The sequence below is a fragment of the Bufo bufo genome, chromosome 3, assembly GCF_905171765.1.
Source record: "Bufo bufo chromosome 3, aBufBuf1.1, whole genome shotgun sequence".
Lineage (NCBI taxonomy): Eukaryota > Metazoa > Chordata > Amphibia > Anura > Bufonidae > Bufo > Bufo bufo.
In genome coordinates, this window is record NC_053391.1 from 706,178,867 (window position 1) to 706,204,055 (window position 25,189).

Sequence of the window (25,189 nt, forward strand, 5' to 3'; positions counted from 1 at the left end):
ATTTAGCAGACTTAGGCTACTTTCACACTAGCGTTCGGAGCGGATCCGTCTGATGTTTCATCAGACGGATCCGCTCCTATAATGCAGACGGAGGCTGCGTTCAGAACGGATGCGTCTGCATTAAAACTTAGAAAATTTTCTAAGTGTGAAAGTTGTCTGAGCGGATCCGTTCAGACTTTACATTGTAAGTCAATGGGGGACGGATCCGCTTGAAGATTGAGCCATATGGTGTCATCTTCAAGCGGATCCGTCCCCATTGACTTACATTGTAAGTCTGGACGGATCCGCTCGCCTCCGCACGGCCAGGCTGCAAGCAGCGTTCAGGTGTCCGCTCACTGAGCGGAGCGGAGGCTGAGCACTGGCAGGCGGATGCATTCTCAGTGGATCCGCCTCCACTGAGAATGCATTAGGACAGTACGGATGCGTTCGGGGCCGCTTGTGAGCCCCTTCAAACGGAGCGCACGAGCGGACACCCGAACGCAGGTGTGAAAGTAGCCTTACTCTCCAATTTCAGTGGGATTATTTAAATTTGAGATTAAGTGGGATTATCGTTAGTTTCTATGAGATGCCAAGGTGAATGACACAATGGAATGCCCATAGACTATAATGGGAAGTAAAGTATGAGCTCATTTACCGCCAGTGTCCCTGGGTAGAGGAGCACATTGTAAAATGAAAATTACCTTGGATTATAACCGTTTTCTATAGAATGCAAAGGTGAGTGACACAATGGAATGCCCATAGACTATAATGGGAAGTAAAACGTGACTTGGTGTCTGAACCATTCAACATAGCAAATAAATCTGTAGCAGGCTTACTCTACAAATTCTGTGGGATTATCATGTTAATGTCCTACATAACACAGATTTACCTGCAAATGAGCTCAGAGTTTACTTCCCATTTTAGTCTATAGGCATTCCTTTGTGTCATTCCTCTTGTCATTCCATTGAAACCAACGATAATCCCACTGAATTTATCGTTTTAAATAATCCCACTGAACTTGAAGAGTATGTCTGCTAAAGATTTATTTGATATGGTGAATGGTTCAGATACCAAGTCACGTTTTACTTCCCATTATAATCTATGGGCATTCCATCACCTTTGCATTCTATAGAAAACGGTTATAATCCAAGGTAATTTTAATTTTACAATCTGCTCCTCTACCCAGGGAACACTTGCGGTAAAGGTTAATGTCCTACATAACACAGATTTACCTGCAAATGAGCTCATAGTTTACTTCCCATTATAGTCTATGGGCATTCCTTTGTGTCATTCACCCTCGTCATTCTGCAGAAAACAGTGATAATTCCACTAAATCTGACCATTAAATAATCCCACTGACCTTGGAGAGTAAGTCTGCTAAATAATTACTAGATATGTCACATGGTTTTGTCTCTAATTCAAATATTCAATTTCCATTATTCTCTATGGACAATCCACTTTCCTGTTAAGGTCTATAGGCATTCCATTGTATCATTCCTTTTAGTAGGTCCCGTATTTCCAGTATCAGTCCGGTTCTGGGCTGTGTTTCCGGTATCAGTCTGGTTCTGGGCTGTTTCCTGTATCAGTCTGGTTCTGTATTTCCAGTATCAGTCCGGTTCTGGGCTGTGTTTCCGGTATCAGTCTGGTTCTGGGCTGTTTCCTGTATCAGTCTGGTTCTGGGCTGTATTTCCGGTATCAGTCTGGTTCTGTATTTCCAGTATCAGTCTGGTTCTGGGCTGTATTTCTAATATAAGTCTGGTTCTGGGCTGTATTTCCAGTATCAGTCCGGTTCTGGGCTGTATTTCCGGTATCAGTCTGGTTCTGTATTTCCAGTATCAGTCTGGTTCTGGGCTGTATTTCTAATATAAGTCTGGTTCTGGGCTGTATTTCCAGTATCAGTCCGGTTCTGGGCTGTATTTCCGGTATCAGTCTGGTTCTGGGCTGTATTTCTGGTATCAGTCTGGTTCTGGGCTGTTTCCTGTATCAGTCTGGTTCTGGGCTGTATTTCCGGTATCAGTCTGGTTCTGGGCTGTATTTCCGGTATCAGTCTGGTTCTGGGGTTGTATTTCCGGTATCAGTCTGGTTCTGGGCTGTATTTCCGGTATCAGTCTGGTTCTGGGCTGTATTTCCGGTATCAGTCTGGTTCTGGGCTGTTTCCTGTATCAGTCTGGTTCTGTATTTCCGGTATCAGTCTGGTTCTGGGCTGCATTTCCGGTATCAGTCTGGTTCTGGGCTGTATTTCCTGTATCAGTCTGGTTCTGGGGCTGTATTTCCGGTATCAGTCCGGTTCTGGGCTGTATTTCCGGTATCAGTCTGGTTCTGGGCTGTATTTCCGGTATCAGTCCGGTTCTGGGCTGTATTTCCGGTATCAGTCTGGTTCTGGGCTGTATTTCCGGTATCAGTCTGGTTCTGGGCTGTTTCCTGTATCAGTCTGGTTCTGTATTTCCGGTATCAGTATGGTTCTGGGCTGCATTTCCGGTATCAGTCTGGTTCTGGGCTGTATTTCCTGTATCAGTCTGGTTCTGGGGCTGTATTTCCGGTATCAGTCCGGTTCTGGGCTGTATTTCCGGTATCAGTCTGGTTCTGGGCTGTATTTCCGGTATCAGTCCGGTTCTGGGCTGTATTTCCGGTATCAGTCTGGTTCTGGGCTGTATTTCCGGTATCAGTCTGGTTCTGGGCTGTATTTCCGGTATCAGTCTGGTTCTGTATTTCCGGAATCGGTCTGGTTCTGTATTTCCGGTATCAGTCCGGTTCTGGGCTGTATTTCCGGTATCAGTCCGGTTCTGGGCTTTATTTCCTGTATCAGTCTGGTTCTGGGGCTGTATTTCAGGTATCAGTCTGGTTCTGGTTCTGTATTTCTAGTATCAGTCTGGTTCAGGGCTGTATTCCGGTATCAGTCCGGTTCTGGGGCTGTATTTCCGGTATCAGTCTGGTTCTGGGCTGTATTTCCGGTATCAGTCTGGTTCTGGGCTGTATTTCCGGTATCAGTCTGGTTCTGGGCTGTATTTCCGGTATCAGTCTGGTTCTGGGCTGTATTTCCGGTATCAGTCCGGTTCTGGGGCTGTATTTCCGGTATCAGTCCGGTTCTGGGCTGTATTTCCTGTATCAGTCCGGTTCTGGGCTGTATTTCCTGTATCAGTCTGGTTCTGGGGCTGTATTTCCGGTATCAGTCTGTGTAACGGACTGAATCGGTTCAGGGGTTTAAAAGTTAGTATATGGCCCATAATCCTGGGGCAAGAGGCCAGCAGCCAGTCCTCTCCAAAACCCAGTGGCGAGGTCGGTTTCGCCACAGTCTGGTTCTGGGCTGTATTTCCGGTATCAGTCTGGTTCTGGGCTGTATTTCCTATATCAGTCTGGTTCTGGGCTGTATTTCCTGTATCAGTCTGGTTCTGGGCTGTATTTCCTGTATCAGTCTGGTTCTGGGCTGTATTTCCGGTATCAGTCCGGTTCTGGGCTGTATTTCCGGTATCAGTCCGGTTCTGGGCTGTATTTCCGGTATCAGTCCGGTTCTGGGCTGTATTTCCGGTATCAGTCCGGTTCTGGGCTGTATTTCCGGTATCAGTCTGGTTCTGGGCTGTATTTCCGGTATCAGTCTGGTTCTGGGCTGTATTTCCGGTATCAGTCTGGTTCTGGGCTGTATTTCCGGTATCAGTCTGGTTCTGGGCTGTATTTCCGGTATCAGTCCGGTTCTGGGCTGTATTTCCGGTATCAGTCTGGTTCTGGGCTGTATTTCCGGTATCAGTCTGGTTCTGGGCTGTTTCCTGTATCAGTCTGGTTCTGTATTTCCGGTATCAGTATGGTTCTGGGCTGCATTTCCGGTATCAGTCTGGTTCTGGGCTGTATTTCCTGTATCAGTCTGGTTCTGGGGCTGTATTTCCGGTATCAGTCCGGTTCTGGGCTGTATTTCCGGTATCAGTCTGGTTCTGGGCTGTATTTCCGGTATCAGTCCGGTTCTGGGCTGTATTTCCGGTATCAGTCTGGTTCTGGGCTGTATTTCCGGTATCAGTCTGGTTCTGGGCTGTATTTCCGGTATCAGTCTGGTTCTGTATTTCCGGAATCGGTCTGGTTCTGTATTTCCGGTATCAGTCCGGTTCTGGGCTGTATTTCCGGTATCAGTCCGGTTCTGGGCTTTATTTCCTGTATCAGTCTGGTTCTGGGGCTGTATTTCAGGTATCAGTCTGGTTCTGGGCTGTATTTCCGGTATCAGTCTGGTTCTGGGCTGTATTTCCGGTATCAGTCCGGTTCTGGGGCTGTATTTCCGGTATCAGTCCGGTTCTGGGCTGTATTTCCTGTATCAGTCCGGTTCTGGGCTGTATTTCCTGTATCAGTCTGGTTCTGGGGCTGTATTTCCGGTATCAGTCTGTGTAACGGACTGAATCGGTTCAGGGGTTTAAAAGTTAGTATATGGCCCATAATCCTGGGGCAAGAGGCCAGCAGCCAGTCCTCTCCAAAACCCAGTGGCGAGGTCGGTTTCGCCACAGTCTGGTTCTGGGCTGTATTTCCGGTATCAGTCTGGTTCTGGGCTGTATTTCCTATATCAGTCTGGTTCTGGGCTGTATTTCCTGTATCAGTCTGGTTCTGGGCTGTATTTCCTGTATCAGTCTGGTTCTGGGCTGTATTTCCGGTATCAGTCCGGTTCTGGGCTGTATTTCCGGTATCAGTCCGGTTCTGGGCTGTATTTCCGGTATCAGTCCGGTTCTGGGCTGTATTTCCGGTATCAGTCTGGTTCTGGGCTGTATTTCCGGTATCAGTCCGGTTCTGGGCTGTATTTCCGGTATCAGTCTGGTTCTGGGCTGTATTTCCGGTATCAGTCTGGTTCTGGGCTGTATTTCCGGTATCAGTCCGGTTCTGGGCTGTATTTCCGGTATCAGTCTGGTTCTGGGCTGTATTTCCTGTATCAGTCTGGTTCTGGGCTGTATTTCCGGTATCAGTCTGGTTCTGGGCTGTATTTCCGGTATCAGTCCGGTTCTGGGCTGTATTTCCGGTATCAGTCCGGTTCTGGGCTGTATTTCTTGGTTCTGTATTGCTAGTACCAGTCTGGTACCGGTTCGGTACCGCTCACCTACCTGTACTCACTGCTCTTCCGCCTCCTCAGACAGAACAGCCATTAAATGTCAGTTCTAGAGTCGGGATTCAGCTCTATTCACTGCAGGTATAAGAGGTATTAATGCGATGGGTGTCAGGTAGGAACTCCGCAATGTACACATTAATACACATCATGAGATCCCGCTGCTGCACTGTTCACTGTCCGTGCTAATAAAGTTATCACAGTGAGAAGGGGGGACAGGAAGTGATGCCGGGAGCGGTCACGTGACCCGAGAGCGGCGGAGGGGAGGAGCCAGCAGAGAGGTAACATGTATACAATGTATCTATATAACTGTCTGTATGTATACAATGTATCTATATAACTGTGTCTGTATGTGTACAATGTATCTATAGAACTGTCTGTATGTATACAATGTATCTATATAACTGTGTCTGTGTACAATGTATCTATATAACTGTCTGTATGTGTACAATGTATCTATATAACTGTCTGTATGTGTACAATGTATCCATATAACTGTGTCTGTATGTGTACAATGTATCTATAGAACTGTCTGTATGTATACAATGTATCTATATAACTGTCTGTATGTGTACAATGTATCTATATAACTGTGTGTGTACAATGTATCTATATAACTGTCTGTATGTATACAATGTATCTATATAACTGTCTGTATGTGTACAATGTATCTATATAACTGTGTATGTATGTGTACAATGTATCTATATAACTGTCTGTATGTATACAATGTATCTATATAACTGTCTGTATGTGTACAATGTATCTATATAACTGTGTGTGTACAATGTATCTATATAACTGTGTCTGTGTACAATGTATCTATATAACTGTCTGTATGTGTACAATGTATCCATATAACTGTGTCTGTATGTGTACAATGTATCTATAGAACTGTCTGTATGTATACAATGTATCTATATAACTGTCTGTATGTGTACAATGTATCTATATAACTGTGTGTGTACAATGTATCTATATAACTGTCTGTATGTATACAATGTATCTATATAACTGTCTGTATGTGTACAATGTATCTATATAACTGTGTATGTATGTGTACAATGTATCTATATAACTGTCTGTATGTATACAATGTATCTATATAACTGTCTGTATGTGTACAATGTATCTATATAACTGTGTGTGTACAATGTATCTATATAACTGTGTCTGTGTACAATGTATCTATATAACTGTCCGTATGTGTACAATGTATCTATATAACTGTCTGTATGTGTACAATGTATCTATATAACTGTGTGTGTACAATGTATCTATATAACTGTATGTGTACAATGTATCTATATAACTGTATGTGTACAATGTATCTATATAACTGTATGTGTACAATGTATCTATATAACTGTGTGTGTACAATGTATCTATATAACTGTATGTGTACAATGTATCTATATAACTGTGTGTGTACAATGTATCTATATAACTGTCTGTATGTATACAATGTATCTATATAACTGTCTGTATGTGTACAATGTATCTATATAACTGTCTGTATGTGTACAATGTATCTATATAACTGTCTGTATGTGTACAATGTATCTATATAACTGTGTCTGTATGTGTACAATGTATCTATATAACTGTATGTGTACAATGTATCTATATAACTGTATGTGTACAATGTATCTATATAACTGTATGTGTACAATGTATCTATATAATTGTATGTGTACAATGTATCTATATAACTGTATGTGTACAATGTATCTATATAACTGTATGTGTACAATGTATCTATATAACTGTATGTGTACAATGTATCTATATAACTGTATGTGTACAATGTATCTATATAACTGTCTGTATGTGTACAATGTATCTATATAACTGTATGTGTACAATGTATCTATATAACTGTGTCTGTATGTATACAATGTATCTATATAACTGTGTGTACAATGTATCTATATAACTGCGTGTGTACAATGTATCTATATAACTGTATGTGTACAATGTATCTATATAACTGTATGTGTACAATGTATCCATATAACTGTGTCTGTATGTGTACAATGTATCTATAGAACTGTCTGTATGTATACAATGTATCTATAGAACTGTCTGTGTACAATGTATCTATAGAACTGTCTGTATGTGTACAATGTATCTATATAACAGTGTCTGTATGTGTACAATGTATCTATATAACTGTATGTGTACAATGTATCCATATAACTGTGTCTGTATGTGTACAATGTATCTATAGAACTGTCTGTATGTATACAATGTATCTATAGAACTGTCTGTGTACAATGTATCTATAGAACTGTCTGTATGTGTACAATGTATCTATATAACAGTGTCTGTATGTGTACAATGTATCTATATAACTGTGTGTATGTGTACAATGTATCTATATAACTGTGTCTGTATGTGTACAATGTATCTATATAACTGTCTGTATGTGTACAATGTATCTATATAACTGTGTGTGTACAATGTATCTATATAACTGTCTGTATGTATACAATGTATCTATATAACTGTCTGTATGTGTACAATGTATCTATATAACTGTGTGTGTACAATGTATCTATATAACTGTGTGTGTACAATGTATCTATATAACTGTGTCTGTGTACAATGTATCTATATAACTGTCTGTATGTATACAATGTATCTATATAACTGTCTGTATGTGTACAATGTATCTATATAACTGTCTGTATGTGTACAATGTATCTATATAACTGTCTGTATGTGTACAATGTATCTATATAACTGTCTGTATGTGTACAATGTATCTATATAACTGTCTGTATGTGTACAATGTATCTATATAACTGTCTGTATGTGTACAATGTATCTATATAACTGTCTGTATGTGTACAATGTATCTATATAACTGTCTGTATGTGTACAATGTATCTATATAACTGTCTGTGTACAATGTATCTATATAACTGTCTGTATGTGTACAATGTATCTATATAACTGTATGTGTACAATGTATCTATATAACAGTGTCTGTATGTGTACAATGTATCCATATAACTGTGTGTGTACAATGTATCTATATAACTGTATGTATACAATGTATCTATATAACTGTCTGTATGTGTACAATGTATCTATATAACTGTCTGTATGTGTACAATGTATCTATATAACTGTATGTGTACAATGTATCTATATAACTGTCTGTATGTGTACAATGTATCCATATAACTGTGTGTGTACAATGTATCTATATAACTGTATGTGTACAATGTATCCATATAACTGTGTCTGTATGTGTACAATGTATCTATATAACTGTGTCTGTATGTGTACAATGTATCTATAGAACTGTCTGTATGTATACAATGTATCTATATAACTGTGTCTGTATGTGTACAATGTATCTATAGAACTGTCTGTATGTATACAATGTATCTATAGAACTGTATGTGTACAATGTATCTATAGAACTGTATGTGTACAATGTATCTATAGAACTGTCTGTATGTGTACAATGTATCTATATAACTGTGTCTGTATGTGTACAATGTATCTATATAACTGTCTGTATGTGTACAATGTATCTATATAACTGTATGTGTACAATGTATCTATATAACTGTATGTGTACAATGTATCTATATAACTGTATGTTTACAATGTATCCATATAACTGTATGTATACAATGTATCTATATAACTGTATGTGTACAATGTATCTATATAACTGTATGTGTACAATGTATCCATATAACTGTATGTGTACAATGTATCCATATAACTGTATGTGTACAATGTATCCATATAACTGTCTGTATGTGTACAATGTATCTATATAACTGTATGTGTACAATGTATCTATATAACTGTATGTGTACAATGTATATATATAACTGTGTGTGTACAATGTATCTATATAACTGTGTGTGTACAATGTATCTATATAACTGTGTGTGTACAATGTATCTATATAACTGTGTGTGAACAATGTATCCATATAACTGTGTGTGTACAATGTATCCATATAACTGTCTGTATGTATACAATGTATCCATATAACTGTGTCTGTATGTGTACAATGTATCTATATAACTGTGTGTACAATGTATCTATATAACTGTCTGTATGTGTACAATGTATCTATATAACTGTGTGTGTACAATGTATCCATATAACTGTGTCTGTATGTGTACAATGTATCTATATAACTGTCTGTATGTGTACAATGTATCTATATAACTGTCTGTATGTGTACAATGTATCTATATAACTGTCTGTATGTGTACAATGTATCTATATAACTGTCTGTATGTGTACAATGTATCTATATAACTGTGTCTGGACCTAAATGAGTATCTCTATATGTGCTGTATGTGTGTCTCTTTGTAGGTTTGTTTGTGCTGTTCATACATTGTGTCTGTGAATAAATCAGTGATATGTAGATTATCTTTCTGAGCAGATCTCAGTGTGGTGAAGCTATAGTACATAGTGTGTATGATATGTAGTTGAGCTGAGCAGATCTCAGTGTGGTGAAGCTATAGTACATAGTGTATATGATATGTAGTTGAGCTGAGCAGATCTCAGTGTGGTGAAGCTATAGTACATAGTGTGTATGATGTGTAGTTGAGCAGATCTGTGTGGTGAATCTATAGTTCATAGTTTATATGATGTGTGGATGAGCTGAGAAGATCTCAGTGTGGTGAAGCTATAGTACATAGTGTGTATGATATGGGGATGCTTGGACACAGTTCTGCACTTACCATACTAATATCTATCCCTGTTAAAGGGGTTGTCCAGGTACAGAGCTAAACCCGGACATACCCCCATTTTCACCCAGGCAGCCCCTCTGACTTAGGTCCGATGTTAATGCTCTGATGCTAAATTGCGCAGGGCAAAGGCATTTTCCGGAGTTCCGGTGACGAACCGGGCTCTCCATGGGGCTGCCAAGAAGCCCGGTGACCTCACCGGCACTGACGGGCGGGCTTGAGCGCTGCCCTAGCCTGTAAAACGGCTAGGGTAGCACTTAAGCCCGCCCATCAGAGCCAGTAACGTCACCAAACACACTGCCGGGCGGAAGCTTCTGCCCACAGGGTGTTATTGTAAATAAAAGAGCCCATGCCCTGCACAATCCAGAGCAGGGCAAGGGAGCGCATCAGAGTATGAGATGCTCCAATGCTAGCCTCAGGGGGGCTGCCTGGGTGAAATTATGGGTATTTCCAGCTTCAACTCTGAACCCAGACAACCCCTTTAATCAAAAGGCGGGGGAAGTGTGCACAGGGGCTGTTACAAAAGCTTTGCTCCAAGGCTTCAGCCCTGCTCCCTGGTGCTCCAATGTGCTCATTTGCATATGAATAAAAACACAAGTATCTCTGAAGCTGTTTAACATACAGAAAAGAAAGTAAATGTATTGTAGTAATCATCATGATGAGCCCCAATCAGGCAGAAAGTCTGGTTTAATAGGGTTGATCCTGGTGACAGAGCCACTTGATGGGGTGACGTGGTATCTTCCAGTGACTTGTCCTTGTTTTGGGAATCGGTTTCACAGCCTGTAACCTACATAATATTGTGTGACCGTTCTTCTCGTCATCTCACTTTCCTACTTTCATTAACACTATAAACCTCTATATTTTTCCAGCAGACACGTAAACAAGAGAAGGGACCATGGAGGACCCAGAAGAGCTGACCAAGAGCCGCTCCCAGGCCTTATCCATCGGTGGGTATCGCGGCTGTAGGTGCCAGCATTGTGTTCAGGGCCCCCTGCTCATCCATGTGAACCAGACCTCGTTCTTCCATCCACAGTCACATACATATCAGAAGGTCCAGCGTTAGGAATCTGTTCGCTCCACTCCATGATGAGTGACGTGTAAACCTCGTTAGGTGGACAATACCTGCTTCTCGTAGAACCACACGTTGGTGATAACTTCCCCTCCTGGCACTATTGGATTCATCTTGTCTTCCACATTCGTGCACGCATCTTTCATGGTTGCTCATGGGTTTCCTGCAGCTTTGTGCTGTGTAATCTATTCCACAAGCTGTAGCTGCTAATAAGGGCCACCTAGTGGCGCGGTGCTGGGGTGACTCAGTAACGTGGCAGTCACGGTTGGGAACCTCCGGGATACTCTCAGTCCATTCCAAACAGTAACAGAGCTAGTTGTACAGATGAACCTGACCTAAATGTGATTCATTATTATCCCACAGACAGAAATGCTACACATGGCACCGTCAGCACGTGTCTGAAGAAAGAACCACAGAGACGACGTCGAAAACCAGCCAAAACGCATCGCAGCCTGACAAGCAGCTCCCCAGAAAGACTGTCTTCAAATCTATTGAAATGCGGTGAATTTATCGTCCAGCCACAAGACAGCGACTTATACTCGGGCAGTGAAGTCTCTGTGCTGGCCGCAGACAAAGTGGCTGCTGCTGATGACCCCTCTATAGGTGCCACCAAGGGTGGCACTACAATATCTATAAAAACAGAGGTCCACGGTGCCAATGAGTCTGCTATGGCATCAAATGTGCCAAAACACTCCAAGGACAGGACGCCAAGGTCACAAAAAAGAAGTAGTACTAAAGCAAAGCCCTTCCTATGCACGGTGTGTGGAAAAAGGTTCAGCCAGAAATCCTTGCTCATCCAACATCACCGAAACCACACAGGAGAGAGACCCTACCCATGTCTGGAGTGCGGCAAGGGGTTCACCTCCTGCTCCCTGCTCATTCGCCACCATAAGATACACACAGGAGAGAAGCCGTTTTCCTGCCCAGACTGTGGAAAGCGATTCAGCGAAAGCTCCCAACTTGTTCGCCACCAGAGGACCCACACGGGTGAGCGGCCATACACCTGTATTGAGTGTGGCAAAAGCTTTAGTGAAAGCTCCAAGCTGGTCATTCACCAGAGAACACACACTGGAGAGCGTCCATATTCCTGTAGTGACTGCGGGAAGAGCTTCAGTGTGCGCTCCCATCTCATCACACATAAGAGAACACACACAGGGGAACGCCCATACACCTGCAACGAGTGCGGCAAGAGCTTCAGCGAGAGCTCCAAGCTGGTCATGCATCAAAGGATACACACAGGAGAGAAACCCTACACATGTACCGCCTGTGGGAAGAGCTTCAGCCAGAGGTCAGTGCTGGTGACCCACCAGAGAATCCATACAGGAGAGAAACCGTACACCTGCCCAGAATGTGGCAAGTGCTTCATTGATAAGGTGGGCTGTGACCGGCACCGTGTCACCCACAGTAATGAGAAGCCCTTCCAGTGCCTGCTCTGTGGAAAGAACTTCAGCCGCAACTCTGATTATAACAAGCATCAGAGAACCCACACGGGGGAGAAGCCATACTCCTGCATGCAGTGTGGAAAAAACTTCAGCTGGAGCTATCAGCTGGTCCGACACCAGCGAGTTCACACCGGCGAGAAGCCATACACCTGCATCGAATGTGGCCGCAGCTTCTGCTGGAGCTACCAACTAGTGACGCATCAAAAGACTCACTCCATGGAAAATTCCTACATGTAGATGTATTGTGCGGAGTGCAATGTGCTGCAGCAGGTATCTAGTGTCTGCCGCCCGGCCCATCCATCCCGTATGTAGGCGTCTGATCGGCAGCTTCTTATTGTCATAGACTCCTGAGGACTACATGGATTTCTGTATAGAAAGGATCCCTGGGAGTTCAGACTCCAGACCTTCTGCCATTAGCATCAAGCTGACGTACAAGATGTCACAGCTGTATTCTTTTACTGTAGACCCCTGCCCCCACCACTTACTGACCCGCTTAGGGTTTGGCATGTGCAAACTAAAAGCTACAGGTCAAAATATTATAGACTGATGACTTTTATGGAAGCCATAAAAATATCTTCAGAAAATGGGTACCCAAGGGAGAAATGGTGACAATATGGTACCTGAGGGGGAGAAATAGCGACAACGTGGTACCTGGGGGGAAACATGGTCACAATGCCGTGAGCTGACTGGAGAAATGGTCACAATGTTGTTAGCTGGGTTTCTAAATGATCACGTTGCCGATAGCTGACTGGAGAAATGGTCACAATACCAGTAGCTGGGAGGAGAAGTGGTCTTGATTCCAGTGCCTGGGGGCAGAAATGGTCACAATTTTGGTAGCCGGGTAGAGAAATGGTCAAGTGTGGAAAAGTGGTCACAATGCCGGTAGCTGGGTGGAGATATGATCACAAAACCGGTAGCTGGTTGGAGAAATGATCACAATGCTGGGAGCTGGGTGGAGAAATGGTTACATTGCCGGAAACGGGCTATAGAAATTATCACATTGCCAGTAGCTGAGTGGAGAAATGGTCACAATGTCGGTAGTTGAGTGGAGAAATTGTCGCAATTCCAGTAGCTAGGGGGAGTAATGGTCACAGTGGCGATATCAAGCTGGAGAAATGGTCAAAATGCTGGTGCCTGGGTGGAGAAATGTTCTTGATTCCAGTGTCTGGGGGCAGGAATGGTCATGTTGCTGGTAGTTGGATGGAGAAATGATCACAATACCGGTAGCTGGGTGGAGAAATGATCACAATACCAGTAGCTGGGTGGAGAAATGATCACAATACCAGTAGCTGGGTGGAGAAATGATCACAATACCGGTAGCTGGGTGGAGAAATGGTGACATTACTGGTAGCTTGGTGGAGATATGGTTACATTGCCAGTAATTGTCTGGAGATCTCATTGCTGGTGCCTGGATGGAGAAATGGTCACAATGCCATTAGCTGGGTGGAGAAATGGTCACAGTGCCAGGTCACAATGCCATTAGCTGGGTGGAGAAATGGTCACAGTGCCATTAGTTGGGTGGATAAATGTTTACAATGCCATGAGCAAGTTAGAGAAATGATCATATTGCTAGTAGCTGTGTGTAGAAATGGTCACAATGTCGGTAGCTGAATGGAGACATGGTCACAATTCCGGTAGCTGGGTGGAGTAATGGTCACAGTTCTGGTATATATCTGGAGAAATGGTTGCGTTGCCAGGAGCTGGGTGTAAAATTGGTCACATTGCTAGTAGCAGGGTGGAGAAATGGTCACAGTGCCGATAGTTGGGTGGAGAAATTATCATATTGCCGGGAGCTGGGTGTAGAAATGGTTACAATGTCGGTAGCTGTGTGGAAAAGTGATCACAATGCTGGGAGCTGGGTGTAGAAATGATCACATTGCTGATGCCCCAATGGAGCAATGGTCTAGATTCCAGTGCCTGCAGCAGAAATGGTCACATTTCCAGTAGCTAGGTGGAGAAATGGTCACATTGCCAGTAGCTAGGTGGAGAAATGGTCCTATTGCCAGTAGCTAGGTGGAGAAATGGTCACATTGCCAGTAGCTAGGTGGAGAAATGGTCCTATTGCGAGTAGCTAGGTGGCAAAATGGTCCTATTGCCAGTAGCTAGGTGGCGAAATGGTCCTATTGCCAGTAGCTAGGTGGCGAAATGGTCCTATTGCCAGTAGCTAGGTGGAGAAATGGTCCTATTGCCAGTAGCTAGGTGGCGAAATGGTCACATTGCCGGTAGCTGGGTGGCGAAATGGTCACATTGCCGGTAGCTGGGTGGAGAAATGGTCGCATTTCAGGTAGGTGGATGTAGAAATTGTCACTATGTCAGTAGCTGGGAGGAGAAGTGGTCACATTGCTGGTAACTGGGAGGAGAAATGGTCATGTTGCAGTTAGCTGGGTGGTGAAATAGTCACATTGCTGGTAGCTAGGTGGAGAAATGGTCACAATGTTGTTAGCTGGGTTTCGAAATGATTACGTTGCCGGTAGCTGACTGGAGAAATGGTTACGTTGCCGGTAGCTGACTGGAAAAATGGTTACGTTGCCGGTAGCTGACTGGAGAAATGGTCACAATGCCAGTAGTTGGGAGGAGAAGTGGTCTTGATTCCAGTGCCTGTGGGCAGAAATGGTCAAATTGCTGGTAGTTGAATGTAGAAATGGTCACAATTTTGGTAGCTGGGTAGAGAAATGGCCACAGTGTCGATAGCTGTGTGGAAAAGTGGTCACAATGCAGGTAGCTGGGTGGAGATATGATCACAAAACCGGTAGCTGGTTGGAGAAATGATCACAATGCTGGGAGCTGGGTGGAGAAATGGTTACATTGCCGATAACTGGCTGTAGAAATGATCACATTGCCAGTAGCTGGGTGGAGAAATGGTCACAATTCCAGTAGCTAGGGGGAGTAATGGTCACAGTGGCGATATCAAGCTGGAGAAATGGTCAAAATGCTGGTGCCTAGGTGGAGAAATGGTCTTGATTCCAGTGTCTGGGGGCAGGAGTGGTGACGTTGCTGGTAGTTGGATGTCGAAATGGTCGCAATTTTGGTAGCTGGGTGAAAAAGTGGTCACAATGCCGGTAGCTGGGTGGAAAAGTGGTCACAATGCCGGTAGCTGGGTGTAGAAATGATCACAATACCAGTATCTGGGTGGAGAAATGGTGACATTACTGGTAGCTTGGTGGAGATATGGTTACGTTGCCAGTAATTGGCTGGAGAAATGATCTCATTGCTGGTGCCTGGATGGAGAAATGGTCACAATGCCATTAGCTGGGTGGAGAAATGTTTACAATGCCATGAGCAGGTTAGAGAAATGATCATATTGCCAGTAGCTGTGTGTAGAAATGGTCACAATTCCGGTAGCTGGGTGGAGTAATGGTCACAGTTCCGGTATACAGTACAGACCAAAAGTTTGGACACACCTTCTCATTCAAAGAGTTTTCTTTATTTTCATGACTATGAAGGCATCAAAACTATGAATTAACACATGTGGAATTATATACATAACAAACAAGTGTGAAACAAGTGAAAATATGTCATATTCTAGGTTCTTCAAAGTAGCCACCTTTTGCTTTGATTACTGCTTTGAACACTCTTGGTATTCTCTTAATGAGCTTCAAGAGGTAGTCCCCTGAAATGGTCTTCACTTCACAGGTGTGCCCTGTCAGGTTTAATAAGTGGGATTTCTTGCCTTATAAATGGGGTTGGGACCATCAGTGGCGTTGAGGAGAAGTCAGGTGGATACACAGCTGATAGTCCTACTGAATAGACTGTTAGCTGCTTTTTTCTTGCCATAATACAAATTCTAACAGTCTATTCAGTAGGACTATCAGCTGTGTATCTACCTGACTTCTCCTCAACGCAACTGATGGTCCCAACCCCATTTATAAGGCAAGAAATCCCACTTATTAAACCTAACAGGGCACACCTGTGAAGTGAAGACCATTTCAGGGGACTACCTCTTGAAGCTCATCAAGAGAATGCCAAGAGTGTGCAAAGCATTAATCAAAGCAAAAGGTGGCTACTTTGAAGAACCTAGAATATGACATATTTTCACTTGTTTCACACTTGTTTGTTATGTATATAATTCCACATGGGTTAATTCATAGTTTTGATGCCTTCATAGTCATGAAAATAAAGAAAGCTCTTTGAATGAGAAGGTGTGTCCAAACTTTTTGGTCTGTACTGTATATCTGGAGAAATGGTTGCGTTGCCAGGAGCTGGGTGTAAAATTGGTCACATTGCTATTAGCTGGGTGAAGAAATGGTCACAGTGCCGATAGTTGGGTGGAGAAATTATCACATTGCCGGTGCCTGGGTTGAGAAATGGTTACAATGCCACTAGCTGGTTGGATAAATAATCATATTGCTGGGAGCTGGGTGTAGAAATGGTTACAATGTCGATAGCTGTGTGGAAAGGTGATCACAATGCTGGGAGCTGGGTGTAGAAATGATCACATTGCTGATGCCCCAATGGAGCAATGGTCTAGATTCCAGTGCCTGCAGCAGAAATGTTCACATTGCCAGTATCTAGATGGCGAAATGGTCACTTGGGGGATGGCGAAATATTCACATTGCCGGTAACTGTGTGGAGAAATGGTCACATTGCTGGTAACTGGGAGGAGAAATGGTCATGTTGCTAGTAGCTGGGTGTAGAAATGGTTAGATTGCCAGTAGGTGGGTGAAGAAGTGGTTACATTGCCGGTAGATGGGTGAAGAAATGGTCACAATGCCGGTAACTGGGTGGAGAAATGGTCATGTTGCTGGTTGCTAGGTGGAGAAATGGTCACAATTCAGGTAACTGGGTAGAGAAATAGTCATGTTGCTGGCAGCTGGGTGGAGAAATGGTCACAATGCAGGTAGTTGGGTGGAGAAGTGTCAAAATACTGGTAGCTGGGTGGAGAAGTGGTCACCTTGCTGGTAGCTGGGTGGAGAAATGGTCACCTTGCTGGTAGCTGGGTGGAGAAATGGTCACCTTGCTGGTAGCTGGGTGGAGAAATGGTTACCTTGCTGGTAGCTGGGTGGAGAAATGTTCACCTTGCTGGTAGCTGGGTGGAGAAATGTTCACCTTGCTGGTAGCTGGGTGGAGAAATGGTCACCTTGCTGGTAGCTGGGTGGAGAAATGGTCACCTTGCTGGTAGCTGGGTGGAGAAATGGTCACCTTGCTGGTAGCTGGGTGGAGAAATGGTCACCTTGCTGGTAGCTGGGTGGAGAAATGGTCACCTTGCTGGTAGCTGGGTGGAGAAATGTTCACCTTGCTGGTAGCTGGGTGGAGAAATGGTCACCTTGCTGGTAGCTGGGTGGAGAAATGGTCACCTTGCTGGTAGCTGGGTGGAGAAATGGTCACCTTGCTGGTAGCTGGGTGGAGAAATGGTCACCTTGCTGGTAGCTGGGTGGAGAAATGGTCACCTTGCTGGTAGCTGGGTGGAGAAATGGTCACCTTGCTGGTAGCTGGGTGGAGAAATGGTCACCTTGCTGGTAGCTGGGTGGAGAAATGGTCACATTGCCGGTAGCTGGGTGGAGAAATGTTCTTAATTCCAGTGCCTGGGAACAGAAATGGTCACTTTGCCAATACCTGGGCATCTTTGGTCGTGATACATTGACACTGTTGTCTCCCAGAAGAGGATTTGCTGAAAATGTGTTGACAGAAATCTCTGACTGTAAGGCCCCCATGACGTCACAACCATGACTGCAGCAGGATTTCTCGTCCTCTCAGTGCCTTGCTTCAAAGGCTCAGCTGTGCTGACTCTGAGGGGACGGGGGCATCAGTAGCAGCCTTTTCCTTGTCTGCCGGACTTCATTACCCCAGATGGATCTTGTTACGTAGACTCTTAACCTTGTGAATTTAAGTCGTGAATGGAATGGGGTGCTTACCTGTAGGTATGTGGAGATGTGCAGTAGCCTCCTGAGGTTTCATCCATGGTATCTCTGATCTCTTCGGATTCTCAGTCTCTGTATTGTTACCTCTTTTTTTCTTTATTATAAAGCATTGTGTCTGAAGCGATAATTACAGCAATATTCAGCCAGAATATGTGCGGAGTGCCCTCATCCCTGGAGGAGAGCAAAGCGTGAAGATGCTGTGCGCTGCCACATGGATTTAGTGCCAATATGTTCTGCAGCTCTGTAGAGAGATATTCGTCACATCAGTACCCCTCCCCTTTGCGCTCAGTCCAATTTTCCCATAAAGCGGTGACTGAATTGTTTCCTATGAATGTCTTATTTTCTACAGTAGATAAAATATTCATACAAGGATGGTGGCAGGCAGGGCAGCACAGGGGCCACACTGAAGCAATAGAGGGGTCATTTTATTGTAATGTGACGGGTTGCACTGCGCAGTAATGTCCTCCCTATATGGACGGGACTGTGAGAACAAGTCCTGAAGAACGGGCTCCATGGCCTCTTGTATCTCTGTCCCCTGGGGTAGAAACAGGTTTGTGGACACCTTTCTGATGCTTTGGGGCAGAACTAGGACAAAATGGGATTGTAACTGTACCAGATGAAAAACTGTTCCCTTTTGGTCTTGCTGGGATCCAAAATCTACTCAGAACCCAGATGCTGACATAGTTAACATGGACGTGAATCCCAGAAGGAAGTGAGACTCAGATTTCTACACGTTTTCATAAACAATAATGTCATTTACTTTTAGGAATTCATCTAAACCAGGGTTTCTCAACTCCAGTCCTCGGGATCCACCTACCGGTCAGGATTTGAGAATATCCCACAGAATTAATACCTGTGGAAAGTCCTGATGCATGGACACTAATTATATCACCTGCTGAATACTAAAGAAATCCTGAAAACATGATTGGTAGGTGGGTCCCGAGGACCGGAATTGAGAATCCCTGATCTAAACCTGTCCCCTGTTCCTGCTGTGACCACGTCCAGAGGAAGTCTATTCCACAGCTTCACAGTTCTTACAGTAAATAAGCTTTGACGCTTCTGGAGACTGAACTTCTTCTCAAGTCGGAGGCAGCGCCCCCTTGTCTTTTGAGCACATTTTACAAGGAACAGCTTTTTGCCATATTTTTTGTATGGCCCAGTCATGACACTAGCTCCAGACCTTCCCATGTCATGACACTAGCTCAGAACTTCCCATGTCATGACACTAGCTCAGACTTTCCCATGTCATGACACTAGCTCAGACTTTCCCATGTCATGACACTAGCTCCAGACCTTCCCATGTCATGACACTAGCTCCAGACCTTCCCATGTCATGACACTAGCTCCAGACCTTCCCATGTCATGACACTAGCTCCAGACCTTCCCATGTCATGACACTAGCTCCAGACCTTCCCATGTCATGACACTAGCTCCAGACCTTCCCATGTCATGACACTAGCTCCAGACCTTCCCATGTCATGACACTAGCTCAGACTTTCCCATGTCATGACACTAGCTCAGACTTTCCCATGTCATGACACTAGCTCAGACTTTCCCATGTCATGACACTAGCTCAGACTTTCCCATGTCATGACACTAGCTCCGGTCCTTCCCATGTCATGACACTAGCTCCCGAACTTTCCCAGTCATGACACTAGCTCCTGAACTTTCCCAGTCATGACACTAGCTCCTGAACTTCCCCAGTCATGACACTAGCTTCCGAACTTTCCCAGTCATGACACTAGCTTCCGAACTTTCCCAGTCATGACACTAGCTTCCGAACTTTCCCAGTCATGACACTAGCTTCCGAACTTTCCCAGTCATGACACTAGCTTCCGAACTTTCCCAGTCATGACACTAGCTTCCGAACTTTCCCAGTCATGACACTAGCTTCCGAACTTTCCCAGTCATGACACTAGCTTCCGAACTTTCCCAGTCATGACACTATCTCCAGAACTTTCCCAGTCATGACACTAGCTCAGAACTTTCCCAGTCATGACACTAGCTCAGAACTTCCCATGTCATGACACTAGCTCAGACTTTCCCATGTCATGACACTAGCTCCGGACCTTCCCATGTCATGACACTAGCTCCGGACCTTCCCATGTCATGACACTAGCTCCGGACCTTCCCATGTCATGACACTAGCTCCGGTCCTTCCCATGTCATGACACTAGCTCCCGAACTTTCCCAGTCATGACACTAGCTCCCGAACTTTCCCAGTCATGACACTAGCTTCCGAACTTTCCCAGTCATGACACTAGCTTCCGAACTTTCCCAGTCATGGCACTAGCTTCCGAACTTTCCCAGTCATGGCACTAGCTTCCGAACTTTCCCAGTCATGGCACTAGCTTCCGAACTTTCCCAGTCATGGCACTAGCTCCAGAACTTTCCCAGTCATGGCACTAGCTCCAGAACTTTCCCAGTCATGGCACTAGCTCCAGAACTTTCCCAGTCATGACACTAGCTCCAGAACTTTCCCAGTCATGACACTAGCTCCAGACCTTCCCTAAGGAGAGCCAGTACGTCACCAGAACTCCTTAAAATGACTTTGCCCTGCACGATTCAGCGCAGGGCAAAGGAGAGCATCTTGTCAGGGGGGCTGCCTGGGTGAAAATATGAGTATGTCTGGGTTCAGCTCTGAACCCGGAAAACCCCTTTAATCTTCCCCCATAACTCAGACCCTCCAGGCCCCTCATCAGTTTAGTCGCTCTCCTCTGTACTCTCTCCAGCTCCAGGGCGTCCTTTCTATGGACTGGTGCCCAGAACTGAACTGCATATTCCAGATGAAGCCACACCAACGCTTTGTATAGTGGTAATATTACATCCCTGCCCCGCGAGTCCATGCCTCGTATAATGCATGACAATATCCTGATGGCCTTAGAAGCAGCTGATTGACATTGTGCTGTAATTTAATCTACCATCTACAAGGACACCCAAATCCTTCTCTACAAGAGACTCTCCAGTGTTACTCCTCCTAGGACATATGATGTATGTAGAATATTAGTACCTGATCCTCCTCTACAAGTGACTCTCCAGTGTTACTCCCCCTAGGTCCTAGGGGGAGTAACACTGGAGAGTCACTTGTAGAGGAGGATCAGGTACTAATAATCTACATACATCATATGTCCTAGGGCCTAGGACATATGATGTATGTAGATTATTAGTACCTGATCCTCCTCTACAAGTGACTCTCCAGTGTTACTCCTGGTAGGACATATGATGTATGTAGAATATTAGTACCTGATCCTCCTCTACAAGTGACTCTCCAGTGTTACTCCCCCTAGGACATATGATGTATGTAGAATATTAGTACCTGATCCTCATCTACAAGTGACTCTCCATTGTTACTCCTCCTAGGACATATGATGTATGTAGATTATTAGTACCTGATCCTTCTGTACAAGTGACTCTCCAGTGTTACTCCCCCTAGGACATATGATGTATGTAGATTATTAGTACCCGATCCTTCTCTACAAGTGACTCTCCGGTATTACTCCTCCTAGGACATATGATGTATGTAGATTATTAGTACCTGATCCTTCTCTACAAGTGACTCTCCAGTGTTACTCCCCCTAGGACATATGATGTATGTAGATTATTAGAACCTGATCCTTATCTACAAGTGACTCTCCAGTGTTACTCCTCCTAGGACATATGATGTATGTAGATTATTAGTACCTGATCCTTCTCTACAAGTGACTCTCCAGTGTTACTCCCCCTAACACTCATACAGGTGAAACTCGAAAAATTAGAATATTGTGCAAAGTTCATTTATTTCAGTAATGCAACTTAAAAGGTGAAACTAATATATGAGACTCATTACAGGCAAAGCAAGATATCTCAACCCTTTATTTGTTATGATTTGGATGAATATGGCTTATTGCTTAGGCTACTTTCACACTGGCGTTTTGGCTTTCCGTTTGTGAGATCTGTTCAGAGCTCTCACAAGCGTCCCAAACGGATCAGTTTGCATAATGAATGGAAAAGGATCCGCTCAGAATGCATCAGTTTGCCTCAGTTCAGTCTCCATTCCGCTCTGCTTGCAGCGTTTTGGTGTCCAACTGACGAAACTGAGTCAAATGGGGACGGATCCGTTTTCTATGACACAATCTGGCACAATAGAAAACGGATCCGTCCTCCATTTACTTTCGGTGGTGTTCAAGACGGATCTATCTTGGCTATGTTACAGATAATATAAACGGATCCACACAAAATGCGAGTTTTCATAAGTAGCCTTATGAAAACCCCAAAGTCTCAATTTTGAGGTACCCTTTGCTCAGGGGGTATGGATTAATGACTAGAGTGTGACACTTTAAGCCGAGTATATTGAACCTTTTCACAGTATTCTAATTCTAAGTTGCATTACTGAAATAAATGAACTTTTGCACGATATTCTAATTTTTCGAGTTTCACCTGTATGATGCACAGAGATTCTTACTACCAAGATGGAGAACTTTACATTTGTCCACATTGAACCTCATTTGCCAAGTTGATGCCCAATCACTCAGAGCGTCCACGTCAGCTTGTAGTGTATGGACATCTTCCATAGACCGTACAGTACTACACAGCTTAGTGTCATCTGCAGAAATAGATATGGTACTACTACTCCCATCCTCAATATCATTAATAAATAAATAACAGAGGACCCAGCACTGCACCTTGGGGTCATCACTTATAACCTGGGACCATTCTGAATAGGAATCATTGAGCACAACTCTCTGGACACGGTCCTTCAGCCAGTTTCCAATCCAATTACAGACTATACTTTCCAATCCTAAAGACCTTACTTTACTTATTAAATGTCTATGAGGGACAGGATCAAAAGCCTCTGCAAAATCCAAAAACACTTCATCCACAGCCGCCCCTCTGTCCAGGCTACTACTCACCTCACTACATCCACAGCCGCCCCTCTGTCCATGCTACTACTCACCTCACTACATCCACAGCCACCCCTCTGTCCAGACTACTACTCGCCTCACTACATCCACAGCCACCCCTCTGTCCAGGCTACTACTCGCCTCACTACATCCACAGCCGCCCCTCTGTCCAGGCCTTTACTCACCTCACTACATCCACAGCCGCCCCTCTGTCCAGGCTTCTACTCACCTCACTACATCCACAGCCGCCCCTCTGTCCAGGCTTCTACTCACCTCACTACATCCACAGCCGCTCCTCTGTCCAGGCTTCTACTTACCTCACTACATCCACAGCCGCCCCTCTGTCCAGGCTTCTACTCGCCTCACTACATCCACAGCCGCCCCTCTGTCCAGGCTACTACTCACCTCACTACATCCACAGCCGCCCCTCTGTCCAGGCTACTACTCACCTCACTACATCCACAGCCGCCCCTCTGTCCAGGCCTCTACTCACCTCACTACATCCACAGCCGCCCCTCTGTCCAGGTTACTACTTACCTCACTACATCTACAGCCGCCCCTCTGTCCAGGCTACTACTTACCTCACTACATCCACAGCTGCCCCTCTGTCCAGGTTACTACTTACCTCACTACATCCACCGCCGCCCCTCTGTCCAGGCTACTACTCACCTCACTACATCCACAGCCACCCCTCTGTCCAGGCTTCTACTCACCTCACTACATCCACAGCCACCCCTCTGTCCAGGCTTCTACTCACCTCACTACATCCACCGCCGCCCCTCTGTCCAGGCTTCTACTCACCTCACTACATCCACAGCCGCCCCTCTGTCCAGGCTTCTACTCACCTCACTACATCCACAGCCGCCCCTCTGTCCAGGCTTCTACTCGACTCACTTCATCCACAGCCGCCCTTCTGTCCAGGCTTCTACTCGCCTCACTACATCCACAGCCGCCCCTCGGTCCAGGATTGTACTCTCCTCACTAAATCCAAAGCCGCCCTTCTGTCCAGGCTACTACTTACCTCACTACATCCACAGCTGCCCCTCTGTCCAGACTACTACTCACCTCACTACATCCACAGCCGCCCCTCTGTCCAGGCTTCTACTCACCTCACTACATCCACAGCCGCCCCTCTGTCCAGGCTACTACTTACCTCACTACATCCACAGCCGCCCCTCTGTCCAGGCTTCTACTCGCCTCACTACATCCACAGCCGCCCCTCTGTCCAGGCTACTACTTACCTCACTACATCCACAGCCGCCCCTCTGTCCAGGCTACTACTCGCCTCACTACATCCACAGCTGCCCCTCTGTCCAGGCTTCTACTAACCTCACTACATCCACAGCTGCCCCTCTGTCCAGGCTACTACTCACCTCACTACATCCACAGCCGCCCCTCTGTCCAGGCTACTACTTACCTCACTACATCCACAGCCGCCCCTCTGTCCAGGCTACTACTTACCTCACTACATCCACAGCTGCCCCTCTGTCCAGGCTACTACTCACCTCACTACATCCACAGCCGCCCCTCTGTCCAGGCTACTACTTACCTCACTACATCCACAGCCGCCCCTCTGTCCAGGCTTCTACTCGCCTCACTACATCCACAGCCGCCCCTCTGTCCAGGCTACTACTTACCTCACTACATCCACAGCCGCCCCTCTGTCCAGGCTACTACTCGCCTCACTACATCCACAGCTGCCCCTCTGTCCAGGCTTCTACTAACCTCACTACATCCACAGCTGCCCCTCTGTCCAGGCTACTACTCACCTCACTACATCCACAGCCGCCCCTCTGTCCAGGCTACTACTTACCTCACTACATCCACAGCCGCCCCTCTGTCCAGGCTACTACTTACCTCACTACATCCACAGCCGCCCCTCTGTCCAGGCTTCTACTCGCCTCACTACATCCACAGCCGCCCCTCTGTCCAGGCTACTACTTACCTCACTACATCCACAGCCGCCCCTCTGTCCAGGCTACTACTCGCCTCACTACATCCACAGCTGCCCCTCTGTCCAGGCTTCTACTAACCTCACTACATCCACAGCTGCCCCTCTGTCCAGGCTTCTACTCTACATCCACAGCCATGGGGCGGGGGGGGGGGTGTTAATTTTAGCCGCTTATACTTGTTACCTAAAGGAATAAAAATTTTAGTGCAATT

General features: G+C 45.1%; 1 protein-coding gene and 2 long non-coding RNA genes across 3 annotated transcripts; all 3 read left to right on the forward strand.

Annotated features, from left to right (window-relative positions):
- Nucleotides 1–5,274: 5,274 nt before the first annotated feature.
- Nucleotides 5,275–12,796, forward strand: LOC120996659 (gastrula zinc finger protein XlCGF57.1-like). Its single transcript, XM_040426768.1, has 3 exons — nucleotides 5,275–5,328; nucleotides 10,647–10,724; nucleotides 11,210–12,796. Exons 2-3 carry the CDS (start codon nucleotides 10,673–10,675, stop codon nucleotides 12,523–12,525), a joined length of 1,368 nt encoding a protein of 455 aa, XP_040282702.1. The 5' UTR covers nucleotides 5,275–5,328; nucleotides 10,647–10,672; the 3' UTR covers nucleotides 12,526–12,796.
- A 394-nt stretch (nucleotides 12,797–13,190) lies between these two features.
- LOC120996660 lies at nucleotides 13,191–15,656 on the forward strand. The gene is made up of 6 exons (XR_005777837.1): nucleotides 13,191–13,240; nucleotides 13,396–13,654; nucleotides 13,756–13,868; nucleotides 14,240–14,270; nucleotides 14,488–15,076; nucleotides 15,201–15,656. It is a non-coding gene; the product is annotated as an uncharacterized LOC120996660 (long non-coding RNA).
- An 831-nt stretch (nucleotides 15,657–16,487) lies between these two features.
- On the forward strand, nucleotides 16,488–17,489 carry LOC120996661. Its single transcript, XR_005777838.1, has 2 exons — nucleotides 16,488–16,943; nucleotides 17,160–17,489. It is a non-coding gene; the product is annotated as an uncharacterized LOC120996661 (long non-coding RNA).
- Nucleotides 17,490–25,189: the final 7,700 nt, after the last annotated feature.